At 33.4% G+C, this 23552-nt stretch overlaps 3 protein-coding genes across 3 annotated transcripts; 2 read left to right on the top strand and 1 right to left on the bottom strand.

The window, feature by feature from the left end:
• Positions 1 to 888: 888 nt before the first annotated feature.
• Positions 889 to 3517, top strand: LOC118263971 (Golgi to ER traffic protein 4 homolog). Its single transcript, XM_035576258.2, has 4 exons — positions 889 to 1126; positions 1207 to 1489; positions 1662 to 1972; positions 2053 to 3517. Exons 1-4 carry the CDS (start codon positions 1011 to 1013, stop codon positions 2297 to 2299), a joined length of 957 nt encoding a protein of 318 aa, XP_035432151.1. The 5' UTR covers positions 889 to 1010; the 3' UTR covers positions 2300 to 3517.
• Positions 3506 to 5064, bottom strand: LOC118263973 (uncharacterized). Its single transcript, XM_035576261.2, has 4 exons — positions 4777 to 5064; positions 4569 to 4660; positions 4273 to 4480; positions 3506 to 4190 (listed from the first exon to the last, which is right to left on the bottom strand). The coding sequence occupies exons 1-4, from the start codon at positions 4880 to 4882 to the stop codon at positions 3814 to 3816; spliced, it is 783 nt and encodes a 260-aa protein (XP_035432154.1). The 5' UTR covers positions 4883 to 5064; the 3' UTR covers positions 3506 to 3813.
• Positions 5065 to 5355: 291 nt separating this feature from the next.
• On the top strand, positions 5356 to 8389 carry LOC118263972 (uncharacterized). The gene is made up of 5 exons (XM_035576259.2): positions 5356 to 5524; positions 5699 to 5835; positions 7027 to 7118; positions 7370 to 7580; positions 7924 to 8389. The coding sequence occupies exons 1-5, from the start codon at positions 5469 to 5471 to the stop codon at positions 8295 to 8297; spliced, it is 870 nt and encodes a 289-aa protein (XP_035432152.1). The 5' UTR covers positions 5356 to 5468; the 3' UTR covers positions 8298 to 8389.
• Positions 8390 to 23552: the final 15163 nt, after the last annotated feature.

The raw sequence follows: 23552 nt of genomic DNA, 5'->3' as shown, positions 1-23552 counted from the left end.
ATCAGCGGGTAAAACTGCGCGGGAGTAGGATAATTAGCACGACTAAATACTAATGTTCAGTGGGTAAGCTTTGAAGTCGTACGAACTTCGGCGATAATAAATGTTTTAATTTTGAGAATTTATATACTATTGCTAGCCGTGTCAATCTTAAATGTGATCTCTAGACAACAGCGTTACTTATAGAAATCGAAACATATTCCGAACAAAGGCTTAACTGACCCACGATCTCTCATATCAAACGATCGGCTAAATGACGGTTGGCTCCGTGTCTGGGCAGCGAACTGCTGCGCAACATGTCACGAGTTCTAAGCTACAGGTATGATTCCCATAATGGAAGACGTCTTTGTGTTTTCCTCAAATTGTTATTCCGAGCTTTAGTGCCACGTTTTGAAAATAAAAGAAAAAGACTAATCCGGCGGTTGACGATGGAGCCACCTAGCGGGATATTTGCAAGAATAAAATTATTATACTACTCAGCCGCGGGCCGCGACCGCTGTTAACCAATAATTGTCGAAATTATCAACAATATATAAATCGTCTATAATAAATAATCACTCATTCACAATGCATAAAACCTTCGATAAAAAAATTACCCGTGCATTCGTATTACGCATAACAGCAGGATTTATTGTGCAAAGCAGACATTAAGATACATAATTATTGAAACAAAGGAAATTAATTTGCATCTTATAAATTTTGTAATATCACAACAATTACATGGAACCTGTTTTCTCAACGTCCTTGATTTTATTAAATAGTTTTTCAAGTTTTATTAAATTATGAACAATTGTAATATTCGGTTTATATTCGACTAAAATAAATGTCGTCTATGGAATGCTTTACATCTAAAGTTACTAATGCAATGGCTCAAGGAGGTTTCTGTATTGACTAAATAGACAGTGTGTCAAAGTAACAAAAGACTTTTTAAGAAAATCCGACAATTCATGGACATGGCGTAAATTGGTTTTGTGAATAGAAATAGAAGAAAAACAGATTGTTCTAGAAATTAAATGATGGCTGCACGAGGAGACAGAGGAGTTTCAAGAGTACTTGATAAGTTAGAAGCGTCTGTAAACTCTGGCCATTACTATGAGGCACATCAAATGTATAGAACTCTTTATTTCAGGTACAGGTCATGTATTTACGCTTCAAGTTGTTCAGGAGCCTGATATCGAGGGTGTTTATTAACATATTATGATTTTTCAGATATCTAAGTCAGAAAAAATATGAAGATCTATTAAATCTATTGTACAAAGGTTCGACGTTGTTGCTACAACGTGATCAGCAAGAGAGTGGAGCAGACTTGGCAATATTACTCATAGATGTGTTGAATAAATCAGAAACGAAACCATGTCACGAATGGATTGAGAAGTTAGCTAAGTTATTCGAATTAATGAATGCTAGTATACCTGAGAGGGAATCTTACCTCACCAATGCTGTCAAATGGTCTATGGATAATAACAAAAAAGGACATCCACTACTTCATCAGGTACATTATTCTAATTGGAATGAGTATATTGTTATGTAAACACAAGTATCAATCTTACAAGAATCTGTTTTATTGCACTACAAGTAGACATTCATATATAAATTGTTTACCTTTTAATTGCACCTTGTCTACAATCTACTTTAGATTACAAGTTCCCTTTATCTTGTTTTAGAGAATTGCTGAAGTGTATTGGAAGGAAAAGAAATATGCAGCTGCTCACAGACACTTCTTGCATTCATGTGATGGAGCTGCATATGCCAGTATGCTTGTTGAACTTCATACGACGAAAGGACTAAAATCTGAAATAGATTTGTTCATAGCACAGCCAGTATTGCAAATTCTTTGTCTGCGCAACATACAAATGGCCACAGATACATTTAATGAATACACAGGCCTACATCCTACAATAAACAATAATAAAGGACCTCCATACATATTTCCGTTACTAAATTTTTTGTGGTTTCTATTACGTGCTATTGAACAGTAAGTACAGACCATTTCATATCTATATTTTTATTTCTATCGGATTCTTACTAGAATCTCAAACAAATTTTCTGTTTCAGGAAACATTCTAATCAGTTTAAAATTTTAAGAAATTGGTATGCAATAAGTATTAAAAGAGATCCAAACTACTCAGTGTATTTAGACAACATTGGGCGCATTTGGTTTGGCATAGAAATACCGCCTGACAACAAACATGGTGGATCAGTATTTGGTGGGCTTTTGAAGTCAATAATAGGTGAAGCTGATAGTTCCGATGATGATGGAGACTATGTAGGAAGAAATGCTGCTGCACCTGACTTGGATTAAATCCATGAAAGAAATCAGTTACTAAACATTTATTTTATTGTGAGTTCTAATGTCTGGCGCCAATTATTATAGTACATAACAAATAATAAATAATACATGCTAGCAAAATAATTATGAAGACCTTGATAAGATGATGTTAATTCCTGGATATTAGGTCATTTCTCTTTCAACCATCACATCATACAAAGATCCAAGTAAAGACTACTCCACAACTAGCCACTTTTCAATATGTCTAACATTCCATCTACATTTATTTACATACATAGTATGTAATAGTGATCCTTTATTCTTTCTTTTTATTTTGCTATCCTCTATAAAAATTTTTATAGGTACTGCTCAATGTTTGTTTGCATTCTTCAACATTAACAGGGTAATATTTACACCACATGCATCAAATTCTAATACTTGATAACTTGTAACATTGTGGTTTACCTCAATATAATACCTAACAAGTTATTATTGGAATGTTCAAGTGCTATACTATCAGGGTCTTCATGTTATTTTTTCGTTTGATTGGTGTTCTGTTATTATACTATTTTTATAAGTTGATATTGTAAGCAGTCTGGGAATGTGACAAATTTAAGATTTTCCTTTATATTTATTGAATTAGGTTTTAGTAAGGCAACAGATAAAAGATTATATTAAAGACTAGTTATGTGGGCCTCATTTTAACAGCTTGTCACGATCTAAAGCAAGCATGGCATGCACATAATTTAAAATTAGTTTCATGCCATTCACAAACTGCTCATTGTTAACACATCTCAGTCCTTGATATTTGTGCATAAAACTCACATTGTGATTTTAGAACTTATAAATGTTGCGTACTAGCGACACAATCAACACTGAGCCACAGTTTTAGAAACAAAAATGATGTAAGAGGTCAATTTGTTGAACTTGCTATGTAAATATACTTTGCTTCTGCTTTGTCATTTAAAACATTTGTTAAAGGTTATAATTATATTAGGTGGAAAGATTACTTGTAAAAATTGTTTAACATTTAATTTATTTGTAACAAATTTATAGTCATAAAATCATTATAGGTACATTTTTAATATAGTAGCTAGGTAATTCAGTTTACAATTTGTAAGATTGCAGGATGAACAATGTTGTACATAATGGAGTATTCTTGTCTTATGAAATCCATTGTCAACTGAATAATAAAATTGTAGAACTGAATTATGTAACAAAATAATCATAAATACATGGTAATGATTTTAATTACGATTTTATTGATTCAAAATAACCCTATATTTTACTATTATCACATTTCAACGGTACTGTATATATTCTGTATAACAATAAAAAAATATAAGCATATCCCATGGACAAGTATTTGCGAAGCAATACATCAATCACAGCAATAATTACGGTAAAGCTATATTAAACTGTAATAGACGGAAGTTGAATGCAAAATGTATAAATTAACAGCTTATTGTTATCATTTCATATTAAGATATAACTTATCTCTGTACAACTTTGCTATTATCATATGACCCTGAACAATGCTGCCATAGTTACTTATCAAGATCTTCTATTACCACTGCTGTCATTTCCCTGCTCAAATTTTTGAGTCTAAGCATTTCTTTACGAAGCTGCAATTTTATGTTCCTATTCTTCAGATCTAGAGCTTGTCTAGCAATAAATCTGTTGAACTCAAGAACATCAGGGTGATTCATATATTCTTCAATAGGCATCCACTTGCATGCCTTAATTTCATTGTCGGCTTTTGTGATTGTTTCTGATGTGGCTTTTAACAAAACAATCACATAGATATCAGAGTTTCCAAACATGGTGTTGTGGGTATGTCTCAGTGTAACCATAGATTCAAAAGTAGCATCAATTCCTGTTTCTTCTTTAACTTCTCTTATGGCTGCATCTTTTATATCTTCTCCTGTAAATATACAAGAAATTAAATACTGCCCTTTTAAAAAAATTAAAAGAAAAGATAATTGATTTTAAGCATGTTTTATAACCTCTTTCCACATATCCTCCAGGGAGTTTCCAATGTGGGAATTCAATGTAGTTCTCAGTAACTACTAATATTTCATTTTTATCATTGAACACCATTCCACCAACACCAAGGTTTGTATGGCAAGCTGGAGGTAAGTTTGATGGAGTGTCAGGAAGCCATTTGTACATCATGACAAAATCGTCACGGGCATGATGGAAGTTGAAGCCTTCCTGTATAAAAAAAGAAACAAAGTTACTAGTATATACAATAAGTGCCAAATAAAAAAAAAATAAAGAGAATAAAAAAAAACAAAATTACGTTAGCTAAAACTGGTACCCAAGCTGCGTCTTTAATGTTAACTTTGAACCATATACAGCGTTTGTTCGCTTCAGTCCACACTCTTATCGATTCTGAAAGAAAATAATGAAAAATATATAATTTCTATGACTCTTATTGGTACACAACTTCAGTCCGAAATACAATTTCTAACAATAGATAAGATCTTTGGGATTTGCATTATAATTACCATTCAGCTGATTTAAGAGTTGATCTATTTCACAAGGTTCCTTCTGAGAATCTACTGTAATACCATTGTACCTATCTGTAACACCTTCAAAAGTTTTAGATTCCATTTTGATTTATAACTAACATACGATTTTATAGCATTAGTTATTCACAATTATGGTTTGAATTTAGTTAGATATTCATAAGAACGATTAAGTATTGAACATCTCCGCAAAAGCCAACCAAATTAAATTCGAATTGATAACGCAATGATAAAATGGAAAATATGTCATCAGGTGACAATCAGGCCACATTGACAGTGACAATGACTTTCAATACTTGGTAGCGATCAGTGTCATGCAATTTTACATTAAAATTTAGTGCGTTTACTATTCGTATTTGTGTAAAAGTTGGTAATTTTTCACAGATATACGAACAAACGTTATTAAAATATCAATTTGCAACCATCGAAACGATGGTTTGAATGTTACGTCTAAGCGTGCCGTCAAAACCGAAAATTAATATTCCCCCTCATTTAATGAACGCAGCATAATGTCTGACATTGGCGCACATTTTTTATATTTGATTGTCAACTTGACAAACGTCATTTTTCAATGAGAACGACGAAGTGAAACATGATTTATTTGTGACCGAGACTTGTGAATTTGTTTTTCTACGTTCTATCTTCTATTTGATGATGCTAATATAGCAATAATGAATAAATTATTATTATTTGGTTTACGTCTCAACCATAAAAGTCTATTCCTAGGGTAAGTAGCTTTCAAATAATTATATTAGACTTTATAAAATTATTTAAATCTTACGTCTGTTCATTATTTACTTGTTATATCATGCCTATTTATTAAACACAAACATTGATAAACGCTCTCTGTATCGTGTGCAATTTTGTTGCTGAATTATAATTTTAGATTATCTGATTTCAGAAGGGTTCCAGTGTGTGCATATTCCACAGAAACATCAAATAAAATATTCAATGGAGCTAAAGATAGATACAATGGCATTACAATTGACTCCAAAAAAGAGATGTTCAATGAGAAAAAGTTCACAGAAAATCTTGACGGTAAATTATAACTGTTTGTAATTATTTTATAAGTTATAACATTAATAGAAATAATATATTATAGTTTCAATTTATTAATTTTGATATTTGTTAGGGATTTCGATTCTAAAAACTACTTATCTCTGCTTATAACCCCAATAGAAACTAAATGGAGTTATTTTATATCTATTTTCAAGTTTCTTATCCTTTCAATAAATGTCTTATGTCTGGTATATGTTAATAATGAGCGGAAGATTTGCCTTAAACACTTACTGCCGCACTCAGAGTCATTTAATGGTTACTTAACCCAATCCTTAGTAATAGTTTTCGATACAAAATCGTTACTCAGGAATAGTTTAAGCAATCATTAAATGACTCTGAGTGTGGCAGTTATCTACTGACAGTCAAAGAGTCTATTATCATCATTTATCTACTAATCATAAAGAACATACCTGTTTATGTAGAATGTAGATAGTAAGAAAACTATTGTACCTATGTTTTTCTACATCTACAATGTACATCCTCCAAAAAGTATTTATTTACTCTAAGCATGTTGATAATAAAAAAGATAACAACTGAACTATCTGTTCTGATAATAGTTTGGATACAACTTCTTTTGTAATAGTTTTTAAAGTCCTACTTCTAATACATTTCATTTGAACATTATAATATTTCATTAACTGATCAGTAAAATTGATTAATAGAACTGAAACTAAGTATATATTTTGAACTAAGCAGGTTTTGATATTTTCCTGAATAAAAGTAATATAGGTATTATTTTACTTATACAATTGAGTCCAAAATTGTATGACATGTGATAGAAAATTACTATTGAGTGGACTTTGATCTACAGATTACAATATTAGGCATAGCAATTGGCAATCTATATTGTCATCCTAAAATAAATTTGTGAATATATGAAATACTAATGTCACAAAGTTGAATTTAAGATTAAATGTAAATAAAAAGAAGCACAATTTCATCTCAGAGTGATAATCAGTTATTGTTAATTGAACATTGCTCATATTTACCTATATAAAGGAACTAAAATCTTTATTTAACAAAGGAAATACTCTACTACTTTTCCCTACTTACTTTACAAGTACCTAAAATACGCAAACCCAATTTCGTATGTAAACAAACTCAGTTTTGAACTGATAAAGAGTTCATTAACTTACATTAACTTGAAATTGTTTCATAACAATGTTTCAGATTCATTATCAAAATGGTCACTACAAGGGTACAGATGTGTATGGTTTAAGGTGAACATTCAAGATGCATTCTGTATCCCCATACTAGCACAAGTAAGTATTATTTATTGCAAATAGTTCTTAGAGTCGGTTCATATTTGACGGAACATGCATAGCGCCAGAACAGATTGATGTATAGAAAAACACTTGAACTTTCACACTCAACCGACGATACGTTAGTGCGTCCGATGATACGCTCGACGTATTTTACGTCAGATATGAACCAACCCTTAACAATATATGAAAAATAGTTGGAAGTTGTCCACAATTGATTATTGTTTTTAATTAAGGCTTGCTGTTCTTAGAAAGGGTTTAATTTCCATCATGCAAGAGATGACTTTGTGATGATGTACAAATGGCTGCCTGGAGACTCGATGCCAAATCTTCCTCCGTCTTGCCATACAAACCTTGGTGTGGGCGCCATGGTATTCAATGACACGGATCATCTGTTGGCTATATCTGAGAAGCACTATGAGTATCCTCATTGGAAGCTTCCCGGAGGCTATGTTGAAAGAGGTAAATATTTTGATGATAAGTCTGATTCATATGTGCATTATTTGACATGTACGCATATTTACAGAGCTAATACAACTCATACCTAATACAACAAAAGCCTTTGCTAAACAATGTATTCTATCACTCATATATATTCACCTATCTCTGCCACTTGTATAAGGTGTGATCTAGTTATGAACAATGTTTAAAAAGCTCCATACCATATTACCGAGAACTTTCGATACTCCAAAATTCAATAATACTTTGCTTACCGTAACTTCGACAGTGATTGTCGACTTTCAACAAATACATGTGTTTTTTGGTTAACATAATTAAATTAAATGTATTTTTTTTGTCATTACAGGTGAAGATATAGTAGACGCCGCCGTGAGAGAGGTAAAAGAAGAAACAGGAGTGGACGCCACATTCGAATCTCTTGTTACGTTCCGCCACACGCACAACATGATGTTCGAAAACTCAGATATTTACGTCATTCTCATGATGAAAGCCCTCACAGATAAAATAACACTATCTCAGAGAGAAGTGAATCTCTGTAAGTGGATGAAAGTAGAAGAATACCTCAGCCATCAACACGTCCATAAGTTTAACAAATTCATTGTCCATACAGCCTTAGAATACAAGAAACGAAATTTAAAACTTGATCTAAAGAAAAGGACAGTTACATGGCCAACCCATGTAAGGGACACGAACTTCCTTATTGTAGAAGAATTTAAATAGAACCAATTTGTAAATTAATTTATGCTATATTTATTTAATGTACATAATGTGAATATGCAAATAAATATAACATAAGCATTAAATAATCACCATTGTTTGTTTCAATATATTTTATTTCGAAATATTTAAAAGAAAATTTGTAGGAACAGTCACAAAAATCACAAGATTTGTTTTCTTTAGTGCCATCACAGTCATATTGGGTAAATAGTCTTACAATAGTAATGTTTAGCGTCAATATTATTCATGATTTACTGGGAAACTCTTTAGAACTTCCACTGGGGCAGTATACGGACTTCGGTAGAAGTTTGCGTGGGATCTCCTTCCATGATATGAGGAAACTCTTGTTTTTCGCCTTGGTCTGAGTGTTGGTCTGTAAACAAAATATAATATTTGTTATAAATATCCATATTATTATATCTCGTAGTTTTCCTGGCTAGTTATACAAATAAACGCAAGTACGCAGCTGAAAAATACGCGCGTTCGAGAGGAGCTCACGTACAACACATTCGCTAGAAATGACGCAACAACATAGGTACAGTTATAAGAGGTAAATACATTCAGTCAAATCCGGATACGAATGTTCAACCAGAAATTCAGGGAAATGGTATGGAGAAAGATGATAATAAAGAAATAGGCACTATACCATCGACGTCAAACCCTAAGACGTCGCTGACAAATTATCACAGGATCTGCGAGTTCTATTAAAAATTCGTTTCTTTCAGTTTTTAATCTTGTTTTTCTAAGGATAAGTGGTATGGTAACGGACGCGTAGCACAACTGCTGCTATGTAGTTATACAGGTGACTTGTAATTTGACGTATTCTTCTCCTCTCATCTCCCCTCATCCACACCAGAACCTAGCACTCGCCTGTATAGTGTAGCACTAATGTTAAATTGAAACGAAGATGTTGGTAGGTCTATGAAGTGCGTATGCTCCCTATCACTTCAGCAATATTTGCGTAACATTACGTATCTTCTGCTTGATATGATATCCGTATTTAAACACGAAACTGCCTCTCGTTACCGAATGATAAAAGCATGAGTAAACATGATAAGGGGTATCAATCTTCATTGATTGTTTTGTAAGATACTTACCTTCTGCTTAGATTGTTTCAAAAGATACCGTGCGTGTGTCTTTCTTTTGCGTAGGTGTGAAAACTTAAGGCAAATGGGCACCTACAGAAATAGTAGGTAGGTGCTGAAATGTAAACTACTCCTAAGTACCTTCTTTTTCGAATCTTAATGTGTATGTCTATCTATGCATTTATGCTACGCTTTACACAGAGAGGAGTGGAAGGAGTGTAGGGAGGCCTTTGCCCTGCAGTGGGACGATCGTGACTGAAATCGAATGTGTATGACGTCTGATAGTCGTAACAGATTATCTGGTACATTTAATACATAAATACTAACTGCATTAGCATCTTATATCAATGCTAACAACAACATTTACCTAGATTATTCATGTGTGATCTAAGATCACTGATCTTGCTATCCTAGAACGCTAGAAGCGTAGAACTAGAGAGGTGTTTAGGAAAAACTGTTCAAATCAATGTTGCGATTCCTGGCCTATGCCTAACTAGATACTAACTCCAGGGTACCAATTTCAAACTTCCTACACCTATATACAGCATTAGTAGGTAATTAAATAGGTACCTACTAACGTTTGTCTACGTAAGCCTCAGAGAGGACACTCGTGTCAATCGGTCTGTATCATATTTGATATTATTCCATTCATTTTGATGTTAATAGAGATATTACCGACGATAAGGTACGATAAATTCAATCGTCACGCGATGTATCTCCACATGGACACGTGTACATGCATGATCTCGTGAATCTCGTATCTTTTGTTTGGCCGTAGAGGTATTCAGTAGATAGTTCCAAATATGCTACTTACAGAATTCTAGAGATAATGTCATCTCTAGGACACCTCTTAACAAATAGGTAGTAGGTACGAATATCTATTCTCTTATATCTTAGGTAGGTAAGTCCTACGTATTGCATTTCCCTTTCCTATCTAGGAAATAATGTAGATACCTAAGTAGGTATCTAGAGTATCTAGGTATCTTGGTTTAATAAAGGATCTAAAGAAAATAGGTACTAACCTATCTTCATGTCTTCTTTATTAAACCTTTGTTTATTAATTCTTTATTAACCTACGGAGTTAAGACGCGTACGGCGTATTAAGGTATGTAATTAATGTATCTAACTAGATGCAGGACAATCAATGCATTTGTGATCAGTGATAGGACTTGCTTGATTACATGGCGTACCAAGTTTGATAAGCCTGCTGGCTTATACGACTACTTTTGTTTACAAATAAGTAAAAAGGTAGGTGCCTCCTAATTAGGTACAACAAGTTTCAAATAATAGGCTAGCCAAACATAATTAGGTAACGTACGGCCAAGGTAATGTGTTGTCAACTTGTTTACATAACTCATAATAAATTTAATTTACACATTAGTACTAAACACAAGGTATGTAGGTAATAATAGTAAAGAGTTTAAAAACTTTAAGTAATTTATTTTTATATGATTCCATGATAACCTCCTTGGCGACGTTATTAAGTTACGCTATGTACTTAATAGGTAATACTTAATAGGCCTGTAACGGCCCCACAAATCCATCGCTGAGAAGGGCTTCATCTCATTCTGAGTCTCACTTTACTGAAGTCCACCTAAACATAACACCACGTTGATATTTGAAAGTTGCACCATTGAAATGTTTGTATGTTTACTATCTACCTACCATAACGCGCTAATCGATACAACTGGTCAGAGCAAATTGAAAAAATATGTGTGTAATGCATTCATTCATTGAGGGAGGATAAAACGTCGGTCATCACACGGGTGAATCCGAATTCATCAGTGGCATTTACAAGGTCAGCCTTTACAGGTATCCTATTCAAGCTACTATAGTGAAACATTACTGAAGATAGGCTAGTTTCTCAGAAGGTACTAAGTAGTTCACATAGTTCCATTCTCTGACGTCTTAGGTAGATATTTTGGAACCGTTTAAAAAACTTAAAATGTTTATTTTCCTTCTTTTAAAACGTTTCGGTATGAAAAGCTTAACAAATGTTTGCTTTGTCCTTTGTCTCTACAGGACGTCTGCAGTAGGTACTACACAGGATGTTTCAATTGGTATTGTTGAGAGAACAGAGGAAACGTCTTTTCTTGGGAAAATCTTTCGTACTTATCAACATTGGTACAGAGACGTGGGAGTATTAAGCAACATCCTTTATACCTATAGCATCTCGATTTTATTCTTAGAATAGAGACAATTGAACACAATACCATTTTTTTTGTATTTTAATATTAGGTAGGTCCTATGAAAAAGTATATTATTATTTCTTTGTCTTTCTTTGACATCGGATCTGAATCTGAACGACTTTTTAGTGTGATCTTTGCATCTTGATTACAGTACGGTGATATTTTTCCTACGGTTACATCTAGGATGCGATAAAAATCTTATTTACTTAACAGAAGACGAGTCTATTGCCCCAGAACGTGCATGTGCTACTTCGTTACTACTGAGAATTCGGAATTTTATGATATGCAATTATGAATGGAATAGAAAATTATTCTCATGATCCCTTGATCAACGAAACCATCTAGCATTACCAATAAGTATACATACCTACTTAGTAAAGACAATAAATAATGAATACACCTGTAGGGTACATTGTGTTATATTATTTTACCTTCATATAGGTGCCTATGTACTTTTCTTGTTTAACAATATTATTGGATTATATTAATATGTTAGTGCAATTGGGACAATGAGGAATGTACCTGCAAATATCTATTTAATGAATAATCAGAAATATGTAAACTATGTAGCACTATCGGCACGCACGGTCTGGTTTACAGGTATATGTATAATGTAAGTATTCATATAATTATGTTCACGCTAAAATATACCTATGAAAAAAGGTACTTCAAAAGAAATATTGTCGTAAATTAGCTTAATATGAGTATGATACGGTAAGCCTTTCAGTTTTTCAATGTGATTTATAACAACCTGATAACAGGTTAGGTTGTAAGATTTTTTCTTGAATAATACAAACATTAACCATGTGATGTAGGCGCATAGATACCTACATTTATAGGAAGGTGTATATATACAATGTGATAGGGGCGAGACTTCTAACCCGTTAAGGCTGAATACTACATCTAATTTTAACGACAAAAGTCCTGGGTCGAAGGGGTCGAATCCCTCCCCTAAAAATTATGGCCATTTTAATATTTTTTTTACTTTTTTTGATATCAAAGGTTGTATGCGTCGTAGAAACAAAAAAAAGACGACAAACGGTAGCTAATAACCTTGGCTAACTAATTCATTACTTTTTTCATATGTTTGATAATGTTTTGGTGAGAAAAAAATAATTTGTGAATTATTCTTACCGAAAAAATCACTATTTTCCTATATTTTCAATTAGGGGTTCAACACCCCATATTATTTTTTTTGTCGATAAAATTAGATGTAGTACTCAGCCTTAACGGGTTAGAAGTCCCACGCCTATCACATTGTATACCTATAGGTGGGTACTTTAGTTGATATTTACAAAACTGGTTTTTATTTTTAGGTAAACACTAAAAGTACCGATGAACTTTACTTTTGTAAATATTATCCTGTTTACTACACACCAGGTGACCCGGCAAAATTCGTACCGCCTCACTTTTCTCGCCTTTTAATCTTTTCCTGAACTGAACTTCCACAAAATAATTCAAGACCAAAATTAGGCAAATCAGTCCAGCCGTTTTCAAGTTCTAGCGGGACTAACGAACAGCAATTCACCTATACAAGTAGATTATAAAAGATTCTAGATGTTTTGCAGGTCCCTCCTAACACCGTATCCAAAACCTGAATCAATTTGACCTTGTTTCATTTAAATGTAACTTTACTTTTAGGTAAATGTACCTAATTATAGTAAATAGGTGTAACGAGTTCAATGAACAACATATCTAAGTAAATACGTAGGTCAGTTAGGACATTAAATAATGACTACTTAATAGAATGTACTTGCTAGTGTCTAGTGTTACCATTAACATTTCTAACACCCTGATTTCACTATGAAATTACTCTGGAAATGTTTGAATTTGTTGTAATAAGTTTTAAAATGTACTAGCAGTAAATAACGGTCCGCTGATGCAATATGGGTTGCCAAACTCGCTTTGTGATACAAACACAAGGCCCAAAGAGGTAACAACAACGAAATAGTTTCTAAAGTAATCGAGAGACACTTACCGGAGTTATTTCAACTTCTTTGTTCTTCATCGTGAAATACAGGGACAAACTCAGGAATATCAGTTTAACTGTAATAGCTACAGACACCACTATTATGAACGCGTAACTCATGTTTGTTTCTCGAGTGTCACGGAGCACGGTAGAAAGTTTACAATTTAAATTGCGACAACAGCCGTGAGTCGCCTTACGGTGTTCGACCAAAACTGCACGAGAACTACTCACAACATCTGAGCGTTTGTGTTGATTTTTTTATCGAAGTCAACTTTAATGCTGCCGTGCGGTGACTCACGAGTATAACAGAACGTCTTTCGTATCGTATCCAAACATTAAACAGCTATTCACTCGTCGGATCAGGTGTATCTCCATCCTTTCCACATTCGGCCGTAGACTAGTGTCTAGTAAACGGTATCTATTCATGGTACATCTATGTGGTTTAGATAAACTACCCACGGCCTCGATAAACATTCTTATCTATTGATTAGAAATTACACGATAAAACCTAATTAAAAGAAAAATGATTTGACACGTGTTCACATGGTTCTATACATTAGCGACAGAACCTGTTTGTCGATAAGATTTGCGAATCCAATATACCTAAGCAAGTTTAATGTGAAATGTTCTTGCGAGAATTTTACATAAAAAATTATTACTATAATGCTACGCTTCTACCAACCTACCTACGTATACCTAATAAAATAATTGACCATTTTTTCTGCTTTTTCTCTAAACAAGGTTTCCTATGTGGAGATTGCGTGCCGTGGTCACGTAATGACATTTGTCCATTATATGTAGGTACTTATTTAATAGTGCATACGTATCTATTTGGCATAGCTAAGTACGCTCTACATATCTGTAATATGTACTAAATCAATAGCTATAGTTTAAACAACTGCGTAACACAGGTATTGTTATTGCAAAACATTCACCGTCATTTTAGTACTCATACACACCATTTGACCGTTTAGTGATAAAATAAGTACCTACCTAGGTAATTTGCGGTATGATAATAGTTCTACTATGGTAGTACTGGACTACTTTATTATTTACATTTTAAATTGCCCTTTCGAATTTACATTTGATCATCACCTGGTATGATTGACGCCATTTAAGAAAAGTGACGTCAAAATGCAGTTTTGTGACGATATTTCCTTTCCGAGTCATTTTTGGAGTCCACACACACACACAATTTCACGCCTTTTATCCCCGAAGGGTTAGGCAGAGGTGCACATTACGGCACGTAATGCCGCTATGCAATGTACACACACTTTTCACCATGTTGTGTTATAAGTCCCATGTAATCGTGGGTGATTGTGGTGATGAGCCTATTGCCATATCCTGGATTGATATCCTGGATCCTGGATTTTTGGAGTACTTGCTACATTTTAGGTAAGGTGACTGTGAGTAAAGGACTAAAAAATTCTGGTAGCATTAAACAATTTTAATGGCAGACTACCTAATTTACTTGCACTTGAAGATTCAATGACGGAGCTGTGAATATCCTCTTGGCGGACATTAATATTCCTGTGGGTTGTCTCTTAGTGAAGGTTTGCGGAAACATCTCGCCTGCTAGTGTTACTCGGAAATAAAACGACGTAACGTAAGAAGTTTTATATTATTGACTATCTAGGAACAATTACCGATAGGCAAAGGTTTGTAACGTTATTGCTCAATAACTCTTCTGCGTTATTTAAAATTAACTCACGGCTCATTGTTATTTTTATTCTTATTTTATTAGTGGTAAACTAGTTACACACCATTGACTGAAATGAAAATAAAAAATAATATATATTTTTCTTTTATTTTTTTTACGTTGTTAAGTCTGCGTTTGGCCATCAATCCGCTTACTGTTATCTACTGTTATATTTATTTTTAATTGAAATACAATGATAACTAAACTCTGTGCCTGTCCTATAGGTAATCAAGTAAAAGGTGCAATGTTATAACATTAACTATTAGTAACTTATAAGTTACTCAAACTACAAAAACAGAATATCAAAAGCAGGAAAACATACAATGCTGCTGGGCATTACGTAATTGCACGAATCAGTAATATGAATTAAAACACGAACTTGTTATTGCATTATAGTAGCTTTTTAAAAAGTTTGATTAAGTATGCATTATATTATGACTGATGTAGATGATCGTAACATAGAAATAAATTGTATTGATATTACTTTTATTTCTTTTTTGTAGATTTAAAAGTGTCTACTAGTAGAAAAAGGTTGTTTTTGGCGTCAGGAACAAACAACTACTTAAATGTCCTTAGATAAGCTATGGCAACATATATTTAGTAATTAAACAAAAGGAAAAGAGCAATAAACAAAAACATTGAAACGAATAACACTGTAATTGGTTTGAGATAAAAAAAATATCTCAAATACCAATCAATACAAATAATCTTTTGCCAACGTAAATCCTTAATGTGTTTACAATTTATCTGAGACGATAAGATTAACTCGATATCAAATAAATTTTAAAGTAAGTGGCATTCAATAAAACAAATCAGCGTTTTCGGAAGAAATATTATCACGCTTGTAATGCCAAATTTTGTTACAACGTATCTTAAACAAATATTGTTTTACAACTTACAAATTCTATTTACACATCTGTGTTTAACTTAGCATTCTCTTATCTCTTAAGTTTTTGTAAAATGCTACCGAATTTGTTCTACTACAAAAAAGTAAATAATAAATGTTATACATAATATTTTTATAATACAGAGACATAGATTTGTATAAAAGCAAATATCTATTAATATGGGATAAGTTATCACGTTTCATTTTTATGTTTATAACCTACAAGACTGTTGTCACAATAAAATATTTTTATGATTTTTTATTAAATAACTACCATAAATAATATAGGCATAAGTGTCATGTGGTGTGAACACACTGTGAAATGTGTCGTTTGCGTACGCCACTTCGCCGACGGCACGTGAACACTAGAAATGTACGCGAGGCGACCGCAAGCGGCTCGTAGACATCTTGTAAGCGGCGCATCGTCAGATCTGTTATCTCCACTTAATGTGTGTGTGGACGACAATACCGTGACATGACGCGATACATTCGTTGTCTCCAAACTAGACAATGTAATCAACATTCTCACAAAATAGAAGTGAAGGTCACTCCGATTGTTTCAAGGCGCAAAACCTGATTAAGAACGCAGAAGAATTTGTATAGACGTTATTACGAAGGTCCATATTATGAACTACGCGTAGCCAGGTTGCTAGGCGTAGCGGACAGGAATGCTACGCAGTTGCTACGTGTAGGAAAGAGGAATGCTACGCAGTTGCTACGAACTGGTGTTCGTAAGTTATTAATTAAATAATTAGGCACATAATCGGTTCTAGATTATATATGTGTATTTAACTTTACGTGTTTCTTCGTACTTTACGTGTATAAAATGTTCAGGATCTGATAATATTATCTTAGCAATTGCGTAGCTTGCCTACTACTAAGAAAACTGGAATGCTACGAAGTTGCTACGAGTTCTCACAGGAAATTTTGTGAAACTTACAAATCTGCAATTTGTAGTCTGATTGATTGTTGTGTCATGTTTCGGATTTTCGAATAAGGTCAACGAAAGTCACGAAGATAATGAAACTGAATAGGGCTTAACGATTTAGTTCTTAGAGCTCCTTTCAATCGGCTCAAAAAATATTACTATTGAAGTAAATGAATGTGGCTTACATTCATATTAACCTTACAACTACGCTCCTCACACATTTTTTAACCCAATAAAGAAGTATAATGAGCAATTGCTACCTCTATTTTAAAAGGCACGACTAAAGATACGCGTATCAATAAAGGGTTGCAAAAACGCTTCTTCTTACTTAGAAAACCTTTAATAAATTACTTACATTTAAAGATATGTACATTAAATTACATTATTACTCACATTTTCCCATACTTAGTTCAGTATTATCGCAATAATGACTACGCAGTTTTAGTCTGGTTTTCAGTTTTCTCAGTTATTTGATGTTGGTTATGGAACTCTCCGCCTGGCAGGGGGTTGCCACTTATACGTACAATGGCGTCATAGAACACCACTTGAGGTTGTAGACTCATGCGCGGGTTCAGGTTCGCTCCTATGCCTAGGTTTCCGTCTCCCTGGAAAAGAAAATGAACAAAGTTAGACATCATGGAAAGGTTGTTTGTTTTAATTGCCTTGTAGGCTATTTTGCCGCAAACAATATTGAGCAAGGGGTATCGCGTCCAATTCCCGTAGGTAGGTAGGGTAAATTATTTATTGAGGTTTTACAGCTTTGCTTTGTAGGCAAAGTAGCAATCGTGGGACGTAAGTATACGGCATTAGGCTTGTGGATAAAACTCAAATCGACACTAGTAATGAGGGGCTGTTATTCTTCAGGAATGATGTCACCTCTATTATATTAAATGTCAATAAAAATGTTTACTAATCGTTTATTTACTGTTATTATTAGTTTGTTTTTTAAAAACCGCCTACGCTTACTTGTCCATCGAATATACGGTCGACTACACAATGATATTATTATTTTCTCAGGCGTTATGAATATTGTATTTCAACACCTACCCACTGACGTTAAGTTAACAACAATATACAGATTTTTTTTACATATTGGAATAGGAAATATATCTGGCTTGTGGAAATATATCTGGAGCTGCAGACTACCTATCGGGTTACCGGGACTCCGGCTCGAAAAGCAGGAGTAGGAACGGGGTGGTTTTTAGTCAGTAAGAGTCTGACACTCTCTCTCGCCTCGCCCAAGCCATGAGAAGTCATTAGATGATTTTCCCCTCTTAAAAAACCCCTTTAGGAGTAAAGGGTGTGATGTTATGTTATAATGATAAGTACACACAAAGGTTCTGCAAGATTGAATCAATTTACGAGAGAATCTATAAATAAAATCTATAAGTAAATGAGTTATCATTATTGACGTCACACTTTAATTAATATGATTGAGATATCCGGGAGACCAATTTATTCTTTTATCTCCAGCTTTAGGTACCTTATCGATTTGAGAAATAATTTTCTTATTTTGTTCTTTCCAATGTATATGAGTATTGTGGAGTTATGATATGTAAACAAAGTTCTTTTGTTGATTTGCGTTTTCTATATTTAATATCTAAGGGAAAAGATTGTATTGAATACGTTCCTCAGCTTCTGGATGATTATAACTAAAGAATAATTTTCAGGAAACTCAATACCTATACATGGGACTTACAACATAAATTGATGTTGTAAGTCCCATAACTATTGTAAAATGTGGATGTACATAGTACAGTGTGGCATCACGTACCAGAATGTGCATCTCTCCCTACCCCATCGGGAATAAAGGGCGTGACGAAGATAATACCTTTCAGGATATTAAGACCAAAGATTAAATGTCTTAATAAGATTAGTTCTAACGCTGGACAAAAAATGAAATTGCAAATGTTTTACAAAATAGTTCTACCTAAATTACATAGACTCGCATAGATCGTGAAAAGCAGATCTCACAAATAAACATATTATAGTCTGTTCAAGCAAAAATCTAGCGTGAATAGCGGCAATAGTATACCTGAAATAGAGTAGATTCATGAAAGGACTACTGAACCTGATTAAATAACATTGAAAAGCCCAAGAAAAAGTCTCAGTTTTTAATTAAATTCAAAATTGAGGTTTCCCTCATAATAGGCTTAAAAAAACTATAGTATTCAGGACTGTATTTAATTTAATGCTGCGTTTGATTAGTTGCTTTAAATTATATTATCGTCTGGGAACGTGAAAACTCGATCTAATTCAGTTCTATGACGTTGAAAAAGTATTTACGGATATCTAATACAATCAATCACTTTAACAATGTGATTTGAGATCGAGATAAAAAAATACGTCTCATAGTCTAGACAAGGAAATATGTATTGTAAGTAGGTAAATAAATGAATATGCATAATTACTTTTCTAGAAATAATTACACTAATAGGTCTGAAAATCTCTCTTAATATAATATAATAAATGTGAAAGTTTGTGTGTTTGGTTCGACCGTCAATTACGCAAAAACTACTGAATCGATTTTGATGAAATTTGGTACACAGACAGGCCATCTAGACATAGCCTATCGTCTTTAGCTAAATACCTCAGTAAAAGTATTATAAATGTAAGATTTTTGAAAAGCAACAACTTTTACTTAATCACTCAATTAGTTTCTTGTAAGTAAGTAAATAAGTGAGAAAATTTTTATTCAGGTTTTAAGAGAGAGAGGAAGATTTTAATATTGTATTGGTAAGAAGAAGTCGGTCTGAAAGTCATTGGGGCTAGCATTGATTGAAGGTAATATACGGGCTCGTGGCTAGGTAATATGGTAAGATAATATACCTACTCTCTCGTCTCGTCTCGATCTTCACACTTTACTTTTTAGTTAAGAACTACTACTAGTAACTGTGTATTAGGTATCTATAGTAGGGACTATATTGCACAAAGCTCTTGACCTGTTTCATGTTATCTCACCCTCACTCAGTCAATTGTCTAAGTGGACCGAAGTATTATCGAATTAAATTCTGATTGTTTCGTCGGTCAAGTGTTCGCAAATAGTGTGCCAGGGGTCTTAGATTCGTAACGCAGCTTGAGTAAAGAGTATCGATAGTTTTAGGAAAAATACGGATCTTGAAGTGGACTTATTTTTTTCAGCTTAACTTAGACAAAATAACTTGAATGCAACGTCACGCCTTTTACCCCCGTAGGAGTAGGCAGTACAATGTACGGCACGTAATGTCGCTTACAATGTACAACCACTTTTCACCATTTGTGTTATAAGTCCCATTATGTAATAGGGGGTGAGCCTATTGCCATATACTGGGCACAATTCCGTGCTACTACTAAGAAATTTTCGAAAAACCGAAAAAAGCTCAATAATACTTTGCCCCATCCGAAATGCGAACCCGAGACCCCTTGTCTGGTAGTCGGACTTGCGACCACTCGACCATCGATTCAGTAACTTCACTCAAGTTAACTCTTAACATAATTGCACTCTGTTATATATCAGTCTGAAATATGTACATATCAAAATTTTGGTAAAATTTTCTGAAAATCTCCAAATAGTCAACATAATAGGCGAAAAACTTAAAAAAAGTAATATTGATCGTTATAAAAGGTCATACATCAAACGACCTCAGTCTATTTATAAAGTTTAAAGTGAATTTACGAACTTGCAATATGAAAGTACGTGGGCCGATCGTGGGCGGCAACTTCACTGACAGTAACTACGATGGCAGAAGTCTAATAATAAACGCTACGGTTTAACAAAGATAATATGATATGACATGACATACTGCAGTGATAAAAATAAAGATTGTTCCTAGTATATCTGTATCGAGTCACCTGATGGTAAGCGATCAGCGCCGCCCATGTTTTGTTTTATTGTTTTCGTTGTAATTAGTATAGTTTTTTGTAAAGATTCCATTTCGACTTTGTATTATACATTATAAAGTCAAAGTCAAAATTATTTATTTCGAATAGACCAGGAAGGCACTTTTGAACGTCAAAGCAATAGATTATCATTAATAGCTCGTAACAGTTAACTGGGGTTTGGGCCTCTTCTACTTATCTAAAGAGGGTTTGCACGAGGAAGCAATCTTCAACCCAAGAGCGCAGTTTATGGCAAAACCTTTTTACGCAAAGGAGGCTCATAGCGCAGTAATGAACTGACGCGGTATGTTAATGTTGATGTTGAATTATGGATGTTAATAATAGATTGCTGTATGCAAAATCACGCCTTTTGTCCTCGAAGGGATAGGCAGAGGCACAATACGGCACGTGTTATCAATTAATGCAACCTTATCCAAGTTTCAATATAAACATACAGTTTAAAGAAAGATTTTTTTCCTGTACGTTGTACCTGCAATAGTGAAATTCAAGAGAATTTATTTATCTGTGTATAATCCTTGAAACATTATCTAGTGTCTGCCAGCAGATTATTCACATACTTTTCCATGCACCTATCGCATTTTTAATCCAATAATTACTTAATTATTAAATTGCGAAGCCATTTCCTTCGACACATAAGGAAAAACTGAATGACTAAGTTTGCTTTTAGGGGTTCAGAATAAATGACTCAACTTTAGTTAAGACGTTGTTATACCTTCTAGTGTCACCTATTTAAATGATATCATCTTTATATGTTTTTTTTTTTTGGAAATGTGTGCCTATTGTTATTCTCAGATTCTTACTAGATGCAAAAGTGTGTGTGTATGTTTTTTGATTAAATTCGTAAGCAGAGGGATTTTATCTGGAGAGTAATATAGGCTACTTTTTGTCATACTACTAAGTGGGTCAAACACGTGTTCTAATAGCTAGTATGTAAATAATTGTGCAATCACACTATTGAACATTCATTGATGTGCATCAACGTGCATATCAGTGTTAAAGCACTAAGAACTAATTGTTATTTTGTTTTAATAGCATACAGTGCGTTACAATGGAAAAATTGTTACTAAATTAAGTTTTAATTAAACTACAACCGTCCTACACAGATAAGAAATTCCTTCTTCTAAATATAGGCGGTCAACCAAATATTATTACAAAATTTAAAAAAAAACAAACATAACATATGACAAATAACTACTAAATAAATAAAGTACCTATCTACAGATTCAACTATAATGACACATTCAAAGTCATAGACTAAAGAGATTTATTATTAAACACTTAAAAACTCATTCAGAGTCAGTGCCAAATCAGAACTGTTCCCTAATTGTCATTGTTAAATGGCATATATCATAAAAAATAAACGCGAAACTCACAATTATAGTAGTTAAAATAATAACATACCTTAGAAGTAGTCTTCAAAGTGTAAACCAGTGACCCAACCAGAAATATTGTGTTTACAAACAATAACACGGCAGCTATGATTAGGAACGCCATTTTTAAAACACAAATAATATATACTTTTTTTAAACTTTATGTAGTGACGTCCACTATACGTGCAGTGATTAGAACAAATGAAACACTGGCCACTGATAATCTTCTAAATTCAAAATGGACCGCTGCCAAAAGGATACTGGCCAGATGTTTATCCTCCGGTGTTGCGACTCTATCTGATTCTGAACAGTGAAACTTATCGATATTGCCATCCTATCGTAATTATTATTTACGTACAACGATTATTTTCGTAGGAATTAAATACCTATGTGCTTCAACATAAAGGCGATTAAATATTACCTTATCAACGTTATCGCAATCGAAAGTACGGACAAATCATAATTAATAATGCATATTTTAGATTTCATCTTATATTTGTAACAATTTACCTGTTGATTAAAACTATAATTATATCTAAATGACGTGAATTCAGATTTTTTTACGCACTCTTGCTACGTAAAGAGTATAAAGCACATTTGCTACGAAAGGGTACAGCAGATTTACTAGCAATATTTATTTCAACATAATATGTTTTGTTTACTTACATAGGTACTTAATCATTAATATTGTTTTCTATAAAATGTCAATTTAACGATGACACATTAATACACTCATTACTTAGGTATTTATCGAAATCTATTTTTAGTTAAAACAGATCTTAATCTTCATTAGGTATCGTGTACACCAGCCCTTACTCAATAGTAGCACCAAAGCAGTTCCGTTCCTTATTTAAAAAAAAACTCCTAACTCCTTTCACGCGCGTGACCTACCTCCACAGTAAAATCCCAAAGATTTGTACGATGAAGTGTGTCTAAGAAAGATACACAATATTATCTTACTTAGTTTACATTTTCAACAACTAGTTTTGTCAAAGAACCGTTAATCACAAGTATGGCTTCTACATTACATTTACACACATACATATTGTCTATTACAAACCGTATGCTAATTGGTAATACCACATAATGAAATGTTTATTCAAATAACAGCGAGTAGCGCAGGTTTCTAATCAATAAATACTTACATAGCTCACCAAGCTACTCTAGTCTATCAAATGTAATTAATAGGTTTTGGACTTTTATCGCTTCGTAATAAAGTCGAAAATGCGTTGTGATTGATAAGAATAATTGGA

Source organism: Spodoptera frugiperda, chromosome 26 (genome assembly GCF_023101765.2).
Source record: "Spodoptera frugiperda isolate SF20-4 chromosome 26, AGI-APGP_CSIRO_Sfru_2.0, whole genome shotgun sequence".
In the NCBI taxonomy this organism is placed as follows: Eukaryota; Metazoa; Arthropoda; class Insecta; order Lepidoptera; family Noctuidae; genus Spodoptera; species Spodoptera frugiperda.
This window is presented reverse-complemented; position numbering and strand designations above follow the sequence as displayed.